The sequence below is a fragment of the Pimephales promelas genome, chromosome 15, assembly GCF_988280905.1.
Source record: "Pimephales promelas chromosome 15, fPimPro1.hap1.1, whole genome shotgun sequence".
Lineage (NCBI taxonomy): Eukaryota > Metazoa > Chordata > Actinopteri > Cypriniformes > Leuciscidae > Pimephales > Pimephales promelas.
Genome location: NC_142783.1, coordinates 1,684,635 through 1,701,758, shown reverse-complemented (window position 1 = coordinate 1,701,758; position 17,124 = coordinate 1,684,635). Strand labels below are relative to the sequence as shown.

Below are 17,124 nucleotides of genomic sequence, written 5' to 3'. Positions count from 1 at the left end.
GTTCTAGCTTTGGAAAGATCGGTTTATTCGTTTTTAGTCGGTTTATCTCAAGCAATATCTTGCAAAATTTCTCAATGAATCCCAAAACTGTTATTTTGAGATTTCAAATGCCTGCTTTATAATAAATCTAATTATTTTCCTATGTAGATTTTATATTCATGAATGTAAGTTTTTTTTTTTAAAAAAATTCTTTTTTTATAGAAGATAAAACATTACTTGATTGCAGTTTCATCCTCTCTTAACCCAAAGCACTCAGAACATTTACAATTTGCACAACCTACAAACTTTTTACCTTAATTAATGTTTACATTTCTTTTAATTAAGTAAGCCCTCTTTCTTTCTTTCTTTCTTTCTTTCTTTCTTTCTTTCTTTCTTTCTTTCTTTCTTTCTCTCTCTCTCTCTCTCTCTCTCTCTCTCTCTCTCTCTCTCTCTCTCTCTCTCTCTCTCTCTCTCTCTCTCTCTCTCTCTCTCTCTCTCTCTCTCTCCATTTCTCCATTTCTCCATTTCTCCATTTCTCCATTCTTGTTTGTCCAGTTCTGTTTTTGTTTGTGCTGTGTTGTTTTTTAAGTGATTTTTTTCTATTTTTTTATTATCATTAATAATTCATTTTCTAGTTTTGTTGTTTCACATTGTAACTGAATTTTCTAAATCAGACAGCCTGTTCTAGAATTTTCCATGAATGCTGTAAATATTAAACCTAAATAATCTTTTGCATAAGATTACAGAATTTACAACATGAGACTGTGACAACATCTGGCCTTTATGAAGAATACTCTGGTGCTGAAAAGGCAATTCAAGCTTTCTATGCAAATCTGCCTTCATTATATTGTGACTCTTGTGTAAATGTATTGTGCGCACAACGGATCAGTGTTATTTTATGATCACAACTTTCTTACAATGTTTGGAGAAATTGTGCATAAATTTAGAAAATAAAACATAAATATATAATAGTGTATTCTTTAAAAAAAAAACATTATGACCACTTGAAAGTTTTGCAATGGCCTTCTCAGTGTCCAGATTTGAACCCTGTAGCTATGTAAAGAATGTTAAACGAAACTGGAAATGTCCTGCAAGCTAAATGTTCCTCAACAGTGCCGTTATTCTTGTCAGAGAAGGATTTAGCATATCAAGGGTGGCAATTTGTGTGAAATCAGTGCTTTTAATTGACACAGAAAACATTATTTTGTCCCAAAAAGCTGTGTAAGGATAAAGATATGCAGTGCATGCTTTAACTTAAGCACTAAATATAATTTATTGCATTGTTTTTGAAAACTTAATTTTAGATAATTTTGGTACAATTTTGCAGTATACTAAGTCTGTACGCCTGTATACGTGTGTGTGCGTGTGTGTGTGTGTGTGTGTGTGTGTGTGTGTGTGAAGCAGGGCCATTGATGTCTTTTTAATTTGAAAAATAAAATAAAAAATAGCCTATTTTATTTTAAAATATGCACACATTCATTCATAGGCTATCTACCCTATCCCCCTTGTTACGTCAAATATGAAAAACGTTTCTTGTCACGTAACATACCCGTATGAATTACAGGGAGTGAAACAGCCCTGGTGGAAAGTAAAGGAGACAGACATTTGCAAGATGTTTTCTTATTTAATTTTTACAACATGGATATGTGTAGCCACCGCCGCGCTGGACTATATTGCGTATTGAGCTGCAGAACTGGAGGCTGGTATGTAGCGTTACAGATTTTTTTTGCGCCGGTTTTAATATATGTTTCAGAAATAATCATTTTCTGCTCGTCCGGCACTTTGCAACAACACACCATTGTTTTGGCAGCGACTTGCTGCATGTCTCCTCTAACAGTCAACCACTGACGTTTACATTTTATGTGGCGTGAGAGTCGCATACCACCTGGAATCCGATCGTTCAGACTGAGGCATTTGTCCTGGTATTTGAATAGGTTTTCAAACAACATATCGATGTGAAACGGATTTCATGTGCTTTTTGGGCTGGTAATCTGAATGTAGCCTATGAATAAGAAATAGTGAAGAATTGCAGTAGCCTACGGGCTAGAAGCTAGCTCATTCGGACCTTTACCACAAATTAACTTTAGTTTGTCAAAATATTGCGCTCATTCCTTCTTGATATGTCCTTCTCTATATGATTTCACACCTGCCACGGATGTTCTTCTGTGTTTTTTTAGTGTAAAAATGTGTTCAGTAGTGCATTCCATGCTGTTGTTTACATCCGAGTGCCTCCATAATGGCCGCTCATCCGGGTTACCGCCCAGAACGTGACGTCGGTGAAAACTCTCTATAAATTGCGTTTTGGCGCTCTTTGATGTGGCGTGACAGATCACTTAGCCTACTAGGTCCTCATTTCAAGCGGCAGCACGGCGCGCGAGTAAACGCGATCATCTCTTCATCAGTTACAGAACGGACACCTGAAGGTATGTTGAAAGATATAGTATACTTACTGAAAGGCATCATAACTCGTGTAATCACTCAATCAGTGTTTCAGCAGCAGAAAGACGTCAATAAAACAGCATAGCTTGTCACTAGCATTATATTTAACGTTACCTCAACAGGCAAGTGATTCAGAGTCCACAACTTTTTTCCAACTTCCTAGGCATTAAATAAATGCACTATGTTTTATGTTTTACTTTACATGTTAATGATATCTTGATTATTTAATGTATGTTTAAAATATCTTTAATGAAAATTACAACTGTGTAAATTATTATATTTCAATAACAAATTAGAGTAAAAACACAAGTTAATGCAAAAACTGCCTTATGTTCCTTTTTCAGACATTGTGTTGTGTGTTTATTATTATATCTAAAAAATAATTAGCATCTGAATTTAGTTTAAAAGTCTAGCCTATAGTTTACATCATTAGCAGTTTTTTTATCCTTGTGAAACGTTTAATTGTAATTGAATTAATTTAAAGACAAAGACATTTTTTTCATTAAACTACTGTTAAAAAAAAAAAAAAAAATTAGCTTTCTAAACCAAACCGAGACGTCAAAACCGTGGGAAAACCGAACCGTCAGTTTTGTGTATTGTTACACCCCTAGTATTTACCATAGCACTTGTCTGAACACACCATTTTATCCCTTCATAATGTGTTTTTGATAATTAATTTGGTTGAAGAATGTGGTTTTCACTCCCATAAAATACTGATCTGTATACAGAATGGGATTAAGCTCTTAAAGGTGAACTGACAACCAAATTTACATTCACTCTGCACATGGCTCTTTTTAATATTACTTTTTATGTTTTTTCTTACAGAAACACAACTAAAATCACCAAGCGCCGCTGATTTCTGTTTGCCTCATCACTGGCTTGTTCTATTGCTGGAACTGAGAGCGTTTGTGATCATGCACGCTCTTGTATAAGGTAAGTTTGCCGGTGATGCAGAAACAGTCTGAGGATGGACTGGGCTGCATCTCCCAGCATGCATTGTGTGCAAAGAGACCAGTCCAGATGCTTGCATGTCCACACTTCAAGACTATGTTTGTTTTAAAGACCATTTTTATTCATCTAGTTCATCAGCAGTCATGAATGGCAAGTCAAAATCCTAAAACTTTGAAGAAAAGACTGGCTGTTGACAGCATGAGTTTGTTTATATGTTTAATATGTATTTTCATATGACAGCTGAGGCACTTTAGTTTATACTGTCAGCTTTTAAGCTTTGGATGTTTCACAAAACGTAAAGTTTTGCACAACTTTGACACAAGAACATGCAAGAGGTGATGCTTGTGTATAATTTTATTGTAATATTTGTAAAATATTACATTGTCAATTATCAGTAAAGTTTGAAAGCGGTTGTTTATCTAAGCAGCCTTGAACTTCACATTATAATACACATAGTATCCGTTGTTGTACATGTAAAGCTTCTGATCGGCAGGATTGTAGTCCAGGTTCACGTAAAAGTCCTGGAACTTCTCGAAGCGAATGCTAACGTGGCTTTCCTCGTCTTTATTGGTGTCATAGGTGTAAAAGATCTCCTCTGTTTGGGTATCTACTGACCTGGTCGCGTACAGGACGCCGCATATCATGAATGCGTTTGTGATTGACTGCTTGTATTCGCTGGTCTGCCAAACCTGCTCTACTTCAAATGTTTCCTCGTTGATCCTCCCTAAAACCAGGTTACCGTTTGATTTCTCCGTGGCGTAAGTTACCCACAGGCCCGACTCATCGGCTGCGAAGTCCAGGTTCTGGTTGGCCGAGTAATGGTATGAGAATCTAGTGCTGGCATTGGGAATCGCCTTGTACTGAGCTGTTGCACTGGTCATGTTGAACTTTGCCATAGCAAAAGTGGGTCTGAACTGATAGTACAAGGTGTTTTCTCGCACAATGTAGTTGTTTCCAGTGCCTTGCCAATCATATTTATATCTGTCGTAAAGCTCATGTTTCTTAAAGACCTGTCTCATGATCAGCTTGTAGTAGTCAGAGTACTGTGTGATTTTAGAGACCAGAGTGTCCGTAAAGCCGTAGTACCAGTGCATGTTCTCAGAGCCAGGCAAGGGCTTGGAGTCTTTACCCCATCCTCCATACTTGAAACCTGCATTCAAGTCTGCGTTTAGCTGGCTGACCACGGGTTTTCCAATCCTGAGAATGCCTCCATGCTTACAGGACCCTAGGAGATTTTAGACAAAAACACTTAATTTGTTAACATTAATGCATTAGCTAACATGAACTAAGAATGTGTTAGTTCATATTCTGCTTGTTCCTCTATTTACTAGCTTTTATATTTTGAAGCTATATTTATATAGCCTATTTATATAATTCTTAACATGTAACAGGTTTTTTTAAAATATTTTTTAAAATATTACACATTAGAGCCAGAGCGATATATCGGCAGGCCGATATTAGGTATTTTCCAAACTATCGGTATCGGCAGTTATAATGGCCGATAAATGAATATTTCAAAAATAAAATAAAACGGACGATATTTGCTTGAACCATGTCACGAGTGTTGGAGTTGTAGAGTTTGTCCACCAGAGGGCACTCTACACAGTCGTTGACTATACTGACTATCATGTCCAGTTTTGCTGCTGTTAAATAAGCCGAGAGTGACGCGGAATTAGCTAGTAATAGTTACGTTACGTTGTTACAGTGTAGTTGACTGACTGTCCTTTTAAGTTTTGACAATGTGACTGATGTATTTATTTAATAGTGCGTGACAGTTATAGCAATGACACGTATCATCTCTTATCATCGTTTCTGAAATAAAAAAAATAAATAATAAAATATCGGCCGATATATCGGATTTTAAAACCATCGGTATCGGCTTTCAAAATCCTTTATCGGTCGAGCTCTATTACACATGTAATTAAATATTTGAAGTGTTTTTAATAACATTAGGAAAAAATGTAGATCATGAGGTGCCTAAAGATTCCCATCCCTACTATACAATGATTTATTGCTTGTCTTTGTCGAAATAATACAGAAGATAAAGAACTTCAAAAGTAATCGTGTATTAAATCGCAATATTGGTAAAAAAAAAAACCACAATTAGATTATTTTCCAAAATCGTCTAACCCTAGATACAAGAGCCCTACGCACTTTAAAAATAATAAAATCCTTCTTACATATATCATATGACTTCAAATGAGCCAAAGGTGTATATTCTAATTTGCTCAGAAATTAGTATTAGCCTACCTATTTGTGCATTAGAGTAGTCATCCTTATCATCCTGGCATTTCTCCAGTTTCCGCTGAAGTTTGGCGAACTCGATGCGAATCACTTCTAAGTTGCTTCGGTCGTAGCTCTCCAGTTGATCCACAATTAAACTCATATTGCGAATCTTACAAAAGAAGAAAACAGATTAGAGCCATGCAGACACTATAATGCTGTATGTTTTGGATAAGTGAAGGAAGTTTCACCTCGATGAAAAGACTCTCGAAGGCGGGTGAAGAGGAGTTTAGAGAAGTCTTCAGTTGCGTGACCAGATACTCAAACTCTCTGAGCTCAATGCGGAGGAGCTCGAACTCTAGTTTGATGTACTTGTCCGGTCCGCTCTCCAGACTCTCCACGCGACCCGTCAGGTTGGACAGCTGGCCGAGAAGAATGACTAGCTGAACTTTCAGACTGCTGACCTGAACACATTAAATACAATTACTAAAAAATGAGAAGTAGATGATTAGCCTAGCAAAATGCACTTTTAACATCAAGATGGAGAATATCTTTAGTTGTTGATGTCAACGGTTGTGTGTTCGATCACAAACTCTTCTGTCAGTTGGTAGAACTCGTCAAATCAAATATGGACAAGTTGTGTAACACACTCATCCTCAAAAAAACACCAACAAAACTACACTAGGTCAAAGAAAATACGACACGGATGAACATGGTCTGTGCTGTAAACGATAGAAAGCCTGCAGAAAGCCATCAAATTCATTGAGATGACTTAAAACCAATGGAGGCATTAAGAAACTAAATACTCAAACTATTATTATAACGTTTTTGGTTAAATTATTAAATTTGTTAGTGTCCTACTGTACATTATTTAAATAAATATATATATATATATATATATATATAGTCAGTGACAGAGATCATCATATTCATCTCTATTTTCAGCTTCAGAATCATGAATATTGTTATTCTGGTGTCTCTATTGTCCTGTTCAGTGGGTTTCCAGTACCAAGTCAACCCTGTTCATTTACACACACAATGTAAAAACTAAATTTAGCATTTTAATCAACAGTACATTTTTTGTTAACTAAAAACTAAAACTAAAACATCTATGTGTTACCTGAAATAAAATAAACATTAACTGGAATAAAATTAAGGAAACATTTCTTGATATTCATAAACTTGATATACTAAAATAACTACAAATGAATAAAAATAAATATATTTAAAATGTCTATATAGTTGTATTTAATTCAATCATAACTTTAAATTAATAAAAATTATAAAAAAAAACATCTAATTGATGCTAAAATAACACAGGGTTGAATATAAAATCCGCTTATCTCGAGTATATAACCATAAATCTACCTTGCTGATGTGGAGTTTGATCTCTACCGAGAGCTGATTCGAGGATGTCTGCATCTGCTCCACGCGGTCCGCTGGGAATGAAGTATCGGGCAGGAACACGTTGCAAACGCACTGTCCAAACTCCCCGACGGAGCCCTCGACTCTGCCTGAGCCCCAGTCCTCTAGAGACTGGAAGAACATTATGGGTTTATTCATCTTAGCATTAGGATATGTTATATTAGGATATGCATCATCCTGACATTTCTCCAGTTTCCTCTGAAGTTTGGCGAACTCGATGCGAATCACTTCAGTTGCTTCGGTCATAGCTCAGTTGCTTCGGTCGTAGCTCTCGAAGTGGAAATGGTTAAGCAATGAATGAAAGATAATCATAAGCCTCTTACCAGCCAGGTGTGCGCGGGAGCCGCGAGCAGGAGCACAAGCAGTGCGAGATCCATCGTGTCAAAATATGTTTCTCTTTCTGAGCTCCAGGTTTATATGCAGCATGTTATCTGAACTCATCTACAGCACATGTCTTGTTCTCATGACAGTTGTGTTTGACATCCAATGGATGTACGATGACGTTCCTCATTAAGACATATGCACACAGTTCATGTTTGCTGAATACGTTGTGTTTTATTGGTGGATTATAACAGACATAATCGACCTGAGAGGAAACATTGTTTTCCAAACCTGGCTGGAGAAGGTTGATGGATTACTGTAATAACATGCCAACACGATGACTGAGTGCTGGTGTGATCCGCCTTTCTCTGAGTATCTAATTCATAGCTAAAATAATGCAATGAACTCTGGAGTGTCTAATGAAAAGCAGCAGAATTGGTAACACACACAAAATATCTTTTAAATAAAAAAATATATCTATTTTGGGGGTGGCCTTGATAGTTATATTAAAGTGGGCTTTTGCCTACATTTTCTTTTTTCGTGTGTGTGGATCAATTCAATAAAATAAAAAGATTGCAGGGAATGTGCCTTTCTAAATTATAAGGTGATTCTGAATTTTCACTTGCAAAAAATGAAAAACAATGGGCTGCGTTCGAAACCACATACTCAATTGAGGTACTTACTTTTAATAGGTAACTAATGAACACTGAAAGAGTAGGTACTTTATATAGCCTTATCTTGTTGAGGATGAATGTGAAGCAGATGCATTATCACAAGAGCAACAACTTAACATATATGAGATTCAGGTTTAATTAATCTCTGTAAATATCTTAATATTGATGAAACTTGCTTATTTTGTGGTTTTGTTGAAGCAACAAAAGGGCTGTCCTTTTCAATTGTGCAATCTATGTGATGGAGGGACTCATAAGGGCAGGTGGAGTGATGGAGGGTCTCATAAGGACAGGTGGAGTGATGGAGGGACTCATAAGGACAGGTGGAGTGATGGAGGGTCTCATAAGGACAGGTGGAGTGATGGAGGTGGAGTGATGGAGGGTCTCATAAGGGCAGGTGGAGTGATGGAGGGTCTCATAAGGGCAGGTGGAGAGATGGAGGGTCTCATAAGGACAGGTGGAGAGATGGAGGGTCTCATAAGGGCAGGTGGAGTGATGGAGGGACTCATAAGGACAGGTGGAGAGATGGAGGGTCTCATAAGGGCAGGTGGAGTGATGGAGGGACTCATAAGGACAGGTGGAGTGATGGAGGGTCTCATAAGGACAGGTGGAGTGATGGAGGGTCTCATAAGGGAGGTGGAGTGATGGAGGGTCTCATAAGGGCAGGTGGAGTGATGGAGGGACTCATAAGGACAGGTGGAGTGATGGAGGGTCTCATAAGGGCAGGTGGAGTGATTGAGGGTCTCATATGGGAGGTGGAGTGATGGAGGGACTCATTAGGGCAGGTGGAGTGATGGAGGGTCTCATAAGGGAGGTGGAGTGATGGAGGGTATCATATGGGAGGTGGAGAGATGGAGGGACTCATAAGGGCAGGTGGAGTGATGGAGGGACTCATATGGGAGGTGGAGAGATGGAGGGACTCATAAGGGCAGGTGGAGTGATGGAGGGTCTCATTAGGGCAGGTGGAGTGATGGAGGGTCTCATAAGGGCAGGTGGAGAGATGGAGCATAAGGGCAGGTGGAGTGATGGAGGGTCTCATATGGGAGGTGGAGAGATGGAGGGACTCATAAGGGCAGGTGGAGTGATGGAGGGTCTCATTAGGGCAGGTGGAGTGATGGAGGGTCTCATAAGGGCAGGTGGAGAGATGGAGGGACTCATAAGGGCAGGTGGAGTGATGGAGGGACTCATAAGGGCAGGTGGAGTGATGGAGGGTCTCATAAGGGCAGGTGGAGTGATGGAGGGACTCATAAGGGCAGGTGGAGTGATGGAGGGTCTCATAAGGGCAGGTGGAGAGATGGAGGGACTCATAAGGGCAGGTGGAGTGATGGAGGGACTCATAAGGGAGGTGGAGTGATGGAGGGTCTCATATGGGAGGTGGAGAGATGGAGGGACTCATAAGGGCAGGCGGAGTGATGGAGGGTCTCATAAGGGCAGGTGGAGAGATGGAGGGACTCATAAGGGCAGATTGAGTGATGGAGGGACTCATAAGGACAGGTGGAGTGATGGAGGGACTCATAAGGACAGGTGGAGTGATGGAGGGACTCATAAGGGAGGTGGAGTGATGGAGGGTCTCATATGGGAGGTGGAGAGATGGAGGGACTCATAAGGGCAGGTGGAGTGATGGAGGGACTCATTAGGGCAGGTGGAGTGATGGAGGGTCTCATTAGGGCAGGTGGAGTGATGGAGGGTCTCATAAGGGAGGTGGAGTGATGGAGGGTCTCATATGGGAGGTGGAGAGATGGAGGGACTCATAAGGGCAGGTGGAGTGATGGAGGGACTCATATGGGAGGTGGAGAGATGGAGGGACTCATAAGGGCAGGTGGAGTGATGGAGGGTCTCATTAGGGCAGGTGGAGTGATGGAGGGTCTCATAAGGGCAGGTGGAGAGATGGAGGGACTCATAAGGGCAGGTGGAGTGATGGAGGGTCTCATATGGGAGGTGGAGAGATGGAGGGACTCATAAGGGCAGGTGGAGTGATGGAGGGTCTCATTAGGGCAGGTGGAGTGATGGAGGGTCTCATAAGGGCAGGTGGAGAGATGGAGGGACTCATAAGGGCAGGTGGAGTGATGGAGGGACTCATAAGGGCAGGTGGAGTGATGGAGGGTCTCATAAGGGAGGTGGAGTGATGGAGGGTCTCATATGGGAGGTGGAGAGATGGAGGGACTCATAAGGGCAGGCGGAGTGATGGAGGGTCTCATAAGGGCAGGTGGAGAGATGGAGGGACTCATAAGGGCAGATTGAGTGATGGAGGGACTCATAAGGACAGGTGGAGTGATGGAGGGACTCATAAGGACAGGTGGAGTGATGGAGGGACTCATAAGGGAGGTGGAGTGATGGAGGGTCTCATATGGGAGGTGGAGAGATGGAGGGACTCATAAGGGCAGGTGGAGTGATGGAGGGACTCATTAGGGCAGGTGGAGTGATGGAGGGTCTCATTAGGGCAGGTGGAGTGATGGAGTGTCTCATAAGGGCAGGTGGAGTGATGGAGGGACTCATAAGGGCAGGTGGAGTGATGGAGGGACTCATTAGGGCAGGTGGAGTGATGGAGGGTCTCATTAGGGCAGGTGGAGTGATGGAGTGTCTCATAAGGGCAGGTGGAGTGATGGAGGGACTCATAAGGACAGGTGGAGTGATGGAGGGACTCATAAGGACAGGTGGAGTGATGGAGGGTTCATAAGGGAGGTGGAGTGATGGAGGGTCTCATATGGGAGGTGGAGAGATGGAGGGACTCATAAGGGCAGGTGGAGTGATGGAGGGTCTCATATGGGAGGTGGAGAGATGGAGGGACTCATAAGGGCCGGTGGAGAGATGGAGGGTCTCATAAGGGAGGTGGAGTGATGGAGGGACTCATAAGGGAGGTGGAGTGATGGAGGGACTCATAAGGGCAGGTGGAGTGATGGAGGGACTCATAAGGGAGGTAGAGTGATGGAGGGTCTCATAAGGGCCGGTGGAGTGATGGAGGGACTCATAAGGGCAGGTGGAGTGATGGAGGGACTCATAAGGACAGGTGGAGTGATGGAGGGTCTCATAAGGGCAGGTGGAGTGATGGAGGGTCTCATAAGGGCAGGTGGAGTGATGGAGTGTCTCATAAGGGCAGGTGGAGTGATGGAGGGACTCATAAGGACAGGTGGAGTGATGGAGGGACTCATAAGGACAGGTGGAGTGATGGAGGGTCTCATAAGGGAGGTGGAGTGATGGAGGGTCTCATATGGGAGGTGGAGAGATGGAGGGACTCATAAGGGCAGGTGGAGTGATGGAGGGTCTCATATGGGAGGTGGAGAGATGGAGGGACTCATAAGGGCCGGTGGAGAGATGGAGGGTCTCATAAGGGAGGTGGAGTGATGGAGGGACTCATAAGGGAGGTGGAGTGATGGAGGGACTCATAAGGGCAGGTGGAGTGATGGAGGGACTCATAAGGGAGGTAGAGTGATGGAGGGTCTCATAAGGGCCGGTGGAGTGATGGAGGGACTCATAAGGGCAGGTGGAGTGATGGAGGGACTCATAAGGACAGGTGGAGTGATGGAGGGTCTCATAAGGGCAGGTGGAGTGATGGAGGGTCTCATAAGGACAGGTGGAGTGATGGAGGGACTCATAAGGACAGGTGGAGAGATGGAGGGACTCATAAGGGCCGGTGGAGTGATGGAGGGTCTCATAAGGGCAGGTGGAGTGATGGAGGGTCTCATAAGGACAGGTGGAGTGATGGAGGGACTCATAAGGACAGGTGGAGAGATGGAGGGACTCATAAGGGCCGGTGGAGAGATGGAGGGTCTCATAAGGGCAGGTGGAGTGATGGAGGGACTCATAAGGACAGGTGGAGTGATGGAGGGTCTCATAAGGGCAGGTGGAGTGATGGAGGGACTCATAAGGACAGGTGGAGAGATGGAGGGTCTCATAAGGGCCGGTGGAGAGATGGAGGGTCTCATAAGGGCAGGTGGAGTGATGGAGGGACTCATAAGGACAGGTGGAGTGATGGAGGGTCTCATAAGGGCAGGTGGAGTGATGGAGGGTCTCATAAGGATGAGTGAGTGTAGGGCATTAAACTATGTAGATTAAGAAAAGGAATTCAAAGACAAAAATGATATTTCTATAATGTCACTTAAATCATAATGCTCATAAGATTTTATTGCACAAAGTGAAATACAGCACATTCATTGCTGTTCTGTTTTTGACAGCTTTATAAAATATTCTTCATTCTCAGGTCAGCCAATCAAGAGTTTATCTCTTGAGCCCTCCTGGTTGAACCAAACATGATAGCTGACGTAATAACCATTGTTGTACATGTAAAGTTTCTGATCAGTGGGGTTGTAGTCCAGGTAAACATAGGAGTCCTGGAACTTCTCAAATGGAACACTACCATAGCTTTCCTTTTCTGTGCGAGTGTCAAAGGTATAAAAGATCTCTTCGGTTTTAGAGTCTACAGACCGTGTGGCATACAGAACCCCACACACCATAAAAGAGTTTCCTACAGATGGTTTGAAAATACTGGTCTGCCAAACTTTCTCTACCTCAAATGTCTCCTCGTTGATCCTCCCTAAAACCAGTTTACCCTTCGATTCCTCCGTAGCGTACGTTACCCACAGGCCCGACTCATCGGCTGCGAAGTCCAGGTTCTGGTTGGCCGAGTAATGGTATGAGAATCTAGTGCTGGCATTGGGAATCGCCTTGTACTGAGCTGTTGCACTGGTCATGTTGAACTTTGCCATAGCAAAAGTGGGTCTGAACTGATAGTACAAGGTGTTTTCTCGCACAATGTAGTTGTTTCCAGTTCCTTGCCAATCATATTTATATCTGTCGTAAAGCTCATGTTTCTTAAAGACCTGTCTCATGATCAGCTTGTAGTAGTCAGAGTACAGTGTGATTTTAGAGACCAGAGTGTCCGTAAAGCCGTAGTACCAGTGCATGTTCTCAGAGCCAGGCAAGGGCTTGGAGTCTTTACCCCATCCTCCATACTTGAAACCTGCATTCAAGTCTGCGTTTAGCTGGCTGATGATGGGTTTGCTGATTCTTCTAATTCCACTGTGATTGCAGATTCCTGTTAAAACAAGTAAATTACTTTATACATTATTCACGACAGGTACACATTCAGTATTTTTTGATACAAAAAGACTTACCAATGTTGGGGTTAAATATTTCATTATGGCGGATCTCACACGCCTCTAGTTTCTGCTGAAGAATTAAATATTCTCGACGTGTCACAAGAACCAGGTTCTTGTCGTAGGTGATTTCCAATTGAGTCAGCACAGAAACCATAACACTGATCTGTTTTCATCAAAAAGAAAATTTCATCAAGTTAATCTCAATCCAAAGGCAGAAAATAACCCAGAATAGTCACACAGTTCACATACATGCAGTATGCAATTTTATAGTCTCCATTTCATCTCAAGTAAAACTTACTTGGAGAACATGCAAACTCAACTCTATTTTGTTGATACTGGAACAACATTCCTGTCTCAATTTTATCCCAACCATATCCCCATCCTAAACCTATACCTAACCATAACTTATCTCTAAAATCAGAGAGAATTAAGTGAAAAATAATGATGTAGAAGCACCTAGCCCTGTTTGTTAGCCTAAACTGTAAAACCGTCCCTCAAATATGATTGTTTGGAATGTCAACCGAGATGTTGATCCAGGAACACGTTGTATTTGGTCAAATCACGTTCACCTAATCAGTGTTGTAGTCGAGTCACCAACTGTCGAGTCCGAGTCGAGTCTCGAGTCCCAGTGTTCGAGTCCGAGTCGAGTCCAAGTCGAGTCACCATTATCTGAGTTCAAGTAAAAAAGATGTGTGATGTAGGCTACTTTTTTTGCCTAACTTCCATGGTTACAAGTTAGTGTTACTATATTAAATCCACAGTGAATGTTGCTGATCTTTGGACTTAAAACCTATAACTAGTTAATTCATTCACACCACATCAGTGCTGTTTGGTTGGATAATAACGGAGAAATGTTAGTGCTTCTCACCAGATCTCGCAACAATGTTCTGTTCAGTGGCGAATTCAAATGCTTTGTTTGTTTACTGGATCTCTCTCAGCACTGCAGTAGTGTCGCTTGATCAAGATCGGCTCGCGCTGTACTGTTGTTGATGGTCCAAACTGATAAAGGTCCGTGAAGCCCAAAACTCAAAATGAGTTTCGTTCTGCTTTCATTACGTTTGCCATTTGATGTTGCACAACGTTAGGTGGTCGCACCAGTGCAGGAAAAATGGTCTAACTGTAATGGTTCGGTTTGTAATGCGAGTCCGAGTCCAAGTACGAGTCATCAGTCCACGAGTCCAAGTCGAGTCACGAGTCCAGAGAATGGAGTCTCGAGTCGGACTCGAGACCGAGTCCAGGACTCGAGTACTCCATCACTGCACCTAATACAGACAGGCCTCTCGAGCCAAGCAGGAATAAAATGGGACTTTCTTGTTGGACGCAGCAGTGCTACTCACTGAGCCACCGCTTGAGAACCAGAAACTCAAAAAGACCAACTTTGATTGTTGGCTGAGCAAAGACTTGCCTGGACATTGCCAAGAGTTTGAAGGCTAAATGCCCTGCTGAAAAGGCCAGCATGAATCTCTATGCCAGACTGGTTTTGACTGGTTAGTGTTTTTTTGGTGCTAGTGTAGCTGTTTAACCAGCTTTACCAGCTTAGCTGGTGAAAATTAGTTTGTGACTGTAGCTGGAAATCTACGGGAACAGTTATAGTCGAATAATTTGGTCTTGGAACATAACCTGGGAAAACCCAGACAACTTCCAGCAAATTTAGATTTGCTCTGAAAGTTAGTCTGGCAAAGAGCTCATTCAAGCCCATTTCCAATCCGTCGAAATCGCGGCACCAATCAGAAACGTTGGGGCGGGCTTTACACGATGACAACAGCACTGGGATTTTGAAGCAGATTTTGTAGCCTACATTACAAAGATGGACGCCGCCGTCGAACATCTCTCGTTCGAATCAGCTATCGCGTCTGTTTTAAGCGATTTGAAGTTTCCTTTTTGTTAAAAACCGAGCAAAGAACAACACCCAGAGATGTTTCTCCAACAGCCGCCGCTCTGCAAACGTACGTCATCTCCTTCATCGCTCTGATTGGTTTTAGGTCTACCTGCGACGTCCATTGGTGACGCCCCTCTGGAAATGATTTGTCTATGGCGCTTTGCCAGACCATAACTGGTTTGGTCTGGTTTTATGGTTTTAACCTGGCTACTTGGAACAGGGATTTTTGAAAAGAATCAAAGCTATTACAAAAGCTGTACGTTTGCTTTGTCAACCCAACCATTTTTTTTTTAAAGTGCTGTTTATGCTGACTGATCAGAGGTTCAGAAAGTGTCACCTGTTCGCGTATGGTTATAAGCACGGCAGAGGTGGTTTGTAGAGACGCCTGCAGTTCCACAATTAGAGCCTCCACTTGCACGATCTTGATTTTCACCTCCTCCAAGTGGAGCTCACTGTAGGAGTCGGGGTTATTCTCCATCAGCTTGATCAGCACTGTCAGGTTTGTTATCTTTGCTATGTAGATGCTTAGTTTAACCTCGTAAGTCTCCACCTGTACAAGAACCCTTAAAGAACCGTTACAGCATCTGCATGTTACTTCAGTTTAGTTGCATGAGTTATTAAGATTGTACCGAACCTTGCTAATCTCTATCTCCAGTTTGTGGTTGATCTCAACTGCTGTGCTCTCCAGCGAGATGAGCTCTCCGATTGGAAATGTGCTGTTGGGCAGGAAAGCCTCACATGTGCATTCTCCACTGGGATCTCCTCCACTGCCCTCAGTCCAGAGACTCTGTGCCAATAGAAGAGAGGTGACAGCCATAAGTCTTTCTCCTCTTCTACATCAGTTTGGATTCATGTATATGTTAATTACAGAGATTTACATTGCATTCAAGGAATTCACCTTAGTTCATGCCTTCAGTTTGAATTAAACCCATGACCTTGGTGTTGCTGGTGCCTTGCTCTACTGCAGGCATGACAAAATAATACCAGTTCTCGACCCACATCAAGTTCTAGCATCAAAGTATGAATAAACTCAATCTGTTTGTCATATAAAGTGAGAAAGTCTCTTCAGAACATTAGGACTAAACCAATTGATTCATGTGTACCCTCTTCTCATTTTATGAATTTGTTAAGGCATATTGTTTCTGCCTTTCCTGTTTTAACCTGTGAAGCACTTTGGGTCAACTGTTGTTCGGTTAAATGTGCTATACAAATAAAATGACTTGACTACTTTTTGAAGCGACAAATGGTAGTTGCTTAGACTGTCAATGGAGGGACAAACATCTCTTAATTTCATTTGAAATATCTTCATTTGTGTTCAGAATGTCTTAGGGTTTGGAACGACGAGGGAAATTGATGACAATTTTGGGTGAAATAACCCTTTAAGGTTTTACAAGATTCAGTATCAAAACTACATTGCATTTGCATTGATCTTTTATTAATTTTCAGATATCTGAGATATTCCAATTAATATTTTATGGTCTGCTGCTTTAAAATCTGTGAGTGAGCATAATTTCTCTGGTGTCTCCTAAACTGGAATAATTTGATATTGTTAAACCATTCAAAGCTCATCTTAAGACCTACTTTTTCCTTTAGCTAATTAGTTAATTTATAAAGAACTTAGAAGAAATAGACTGAACTCACCCCCTCGACAACAGCAGACCTGACGAGGACGAAATAAAGAAGTGTGGCGATCATCGTGCATCAGTTAGTTGTGTTGCAGGAACAGAGCTCTCCGGCTTTTAAAGACCATCTTATCTTATATGCCGTAAACGGCATCTGCATCTTTCACAGTATTATTGTCTGACAAATGACGATGTTCATATTTGTCTTTTACACGACACTGCTAAGGCAATTTACTTTATGGATTTAAGGCAGTGGGTATAAACTTGAAACTGAGAGAGGAAAAAACAGGTGTGTTTTCACATGAAATATGTCATCAGCAGTTCAGGACTAGACTCGGCTGTGTTGTGTGATTTAGATAAACTAGCACTTAAAAAGGAATGATGTAAAGAAACACTTACGGATGTTTGTTATCAGGTCACCCAAATTATTATTGGGAAATAGGATATTAGAAAAAAACACTTTTCTCTTTATTTATAAAAAAATATGTTTACTAACAAAAGCTAAATTAATTACAGTA

The 17,124-nt window shown here is 41.8% G+C and overlaps 2 protein-coding genes across 3 annotated transcripts; both read right to left on the bottom strand.

The window, feature by feature from the left end:
- Nucleotides 1-3,705: 3,705 nt before the first annotated feature.
- Nucleotides 3,706-7,424, bottom strand: olfm4.2 (olfactomedin 4, tandem duplicate 2). Its single transcript, XM_039650961.2, has 5 exons — nt 7,341-7,424; nt 6,961-7,128; nt 5,844-6,056; nt 5,620-5,764; nt 3,706-4,594 (listed from the first exon to the last, which is right to left on the bottom strand). Exons 1-5 carry the CDS (start codon nt 7,392-7,394, stop codon nt 3,789-3,791), a joined length of 1,386 nt encoding a protein of 461 aa, XP_039506895.2. The 5' UTR covers nt 7,395-7,424; the 3' UTR covers nt 3,706-3,788.
- A 4,666-nt stretch (nt 7,425-12,090) lies between these two features.
- On the bottom strand, nt 12,091-16,732 carry olfm4.1 (olfactomedin 4, tandem duplicate 1). 2 transcript variants are annotated; one of them, XM_039650959.2, is made up of 5 exons: nt 16,626-16,732; nt 15,619-15,771; nt 15,322-15,534; nt 13,121-13,268; nt 12,091-13,041 (listed from the first exon to the last, which is right to left on the bottom strand). In XM_039650959.2, exons 1-5 carry the CDS (start codon nt 16,677-16,679, stop codon nt 12,209-12,211), a joined length of 1,401 nt encoding a protein of 466 aa, XP_039506893.2. In that variant the 5' UTR covers nt 16,680-16,732; the 3' UTR covers nt 12,091-12,208. The 2 variants fall into 2 exon arrangements, with proteins under 2 accessions (XP_039506893.2, XP_088976145.1); XM_089120019.1 differs by having other exon boundaries at nt 15,619-15,778; nt 16,627-16,696.
- Nucleotides 16,733-17,124: the final 392 nt, after the last annotated feature.

Coding starts and splice junctions, on each gene's coding strand:
- olfm4.1 (XM_089120019.1), bottom strand. CDS start 16,679: ATGATCGCCACACTTCTTTATTTCGTCCTCGTCAGGTCTGCTGTTGTC. Junction 13,269..15,321: donor TTATAACCATACGCGAACAG/GTGACACTTTCT, acceptor TGATGAAAACAG/ATCAGTGTTATGGTTTCTGT. Junction 13,042..13,120: donor AATATTTAACCCCAACATTG/GTAAGTCTTTTT, acceptor TTGTTTTAACAG/GAATCTGCAATCACAGTGGA.
- olfm4.2 (XM_039650961.2), bottom strand. CDS start 7,394: ATGGATCTCGCACTGCTTGTGCTCCTGCTCGCGGCTCCCGCGCACACC. Junction 7,129..7,340: donor CTCCCGCGCACACCTGGCTG/GTAAGAGGCTTA, acceptor ATGTTCTTCCAG/TCTCTAGAGGACTGGGGCTC. Junction 5,765..5,843: donor TCGAGAGTCTTTTCATCGAG/GTGAAACTTCCT, acceptor TTCTTTTGTAAG/ATTCGCAATATGAGTTTAAT.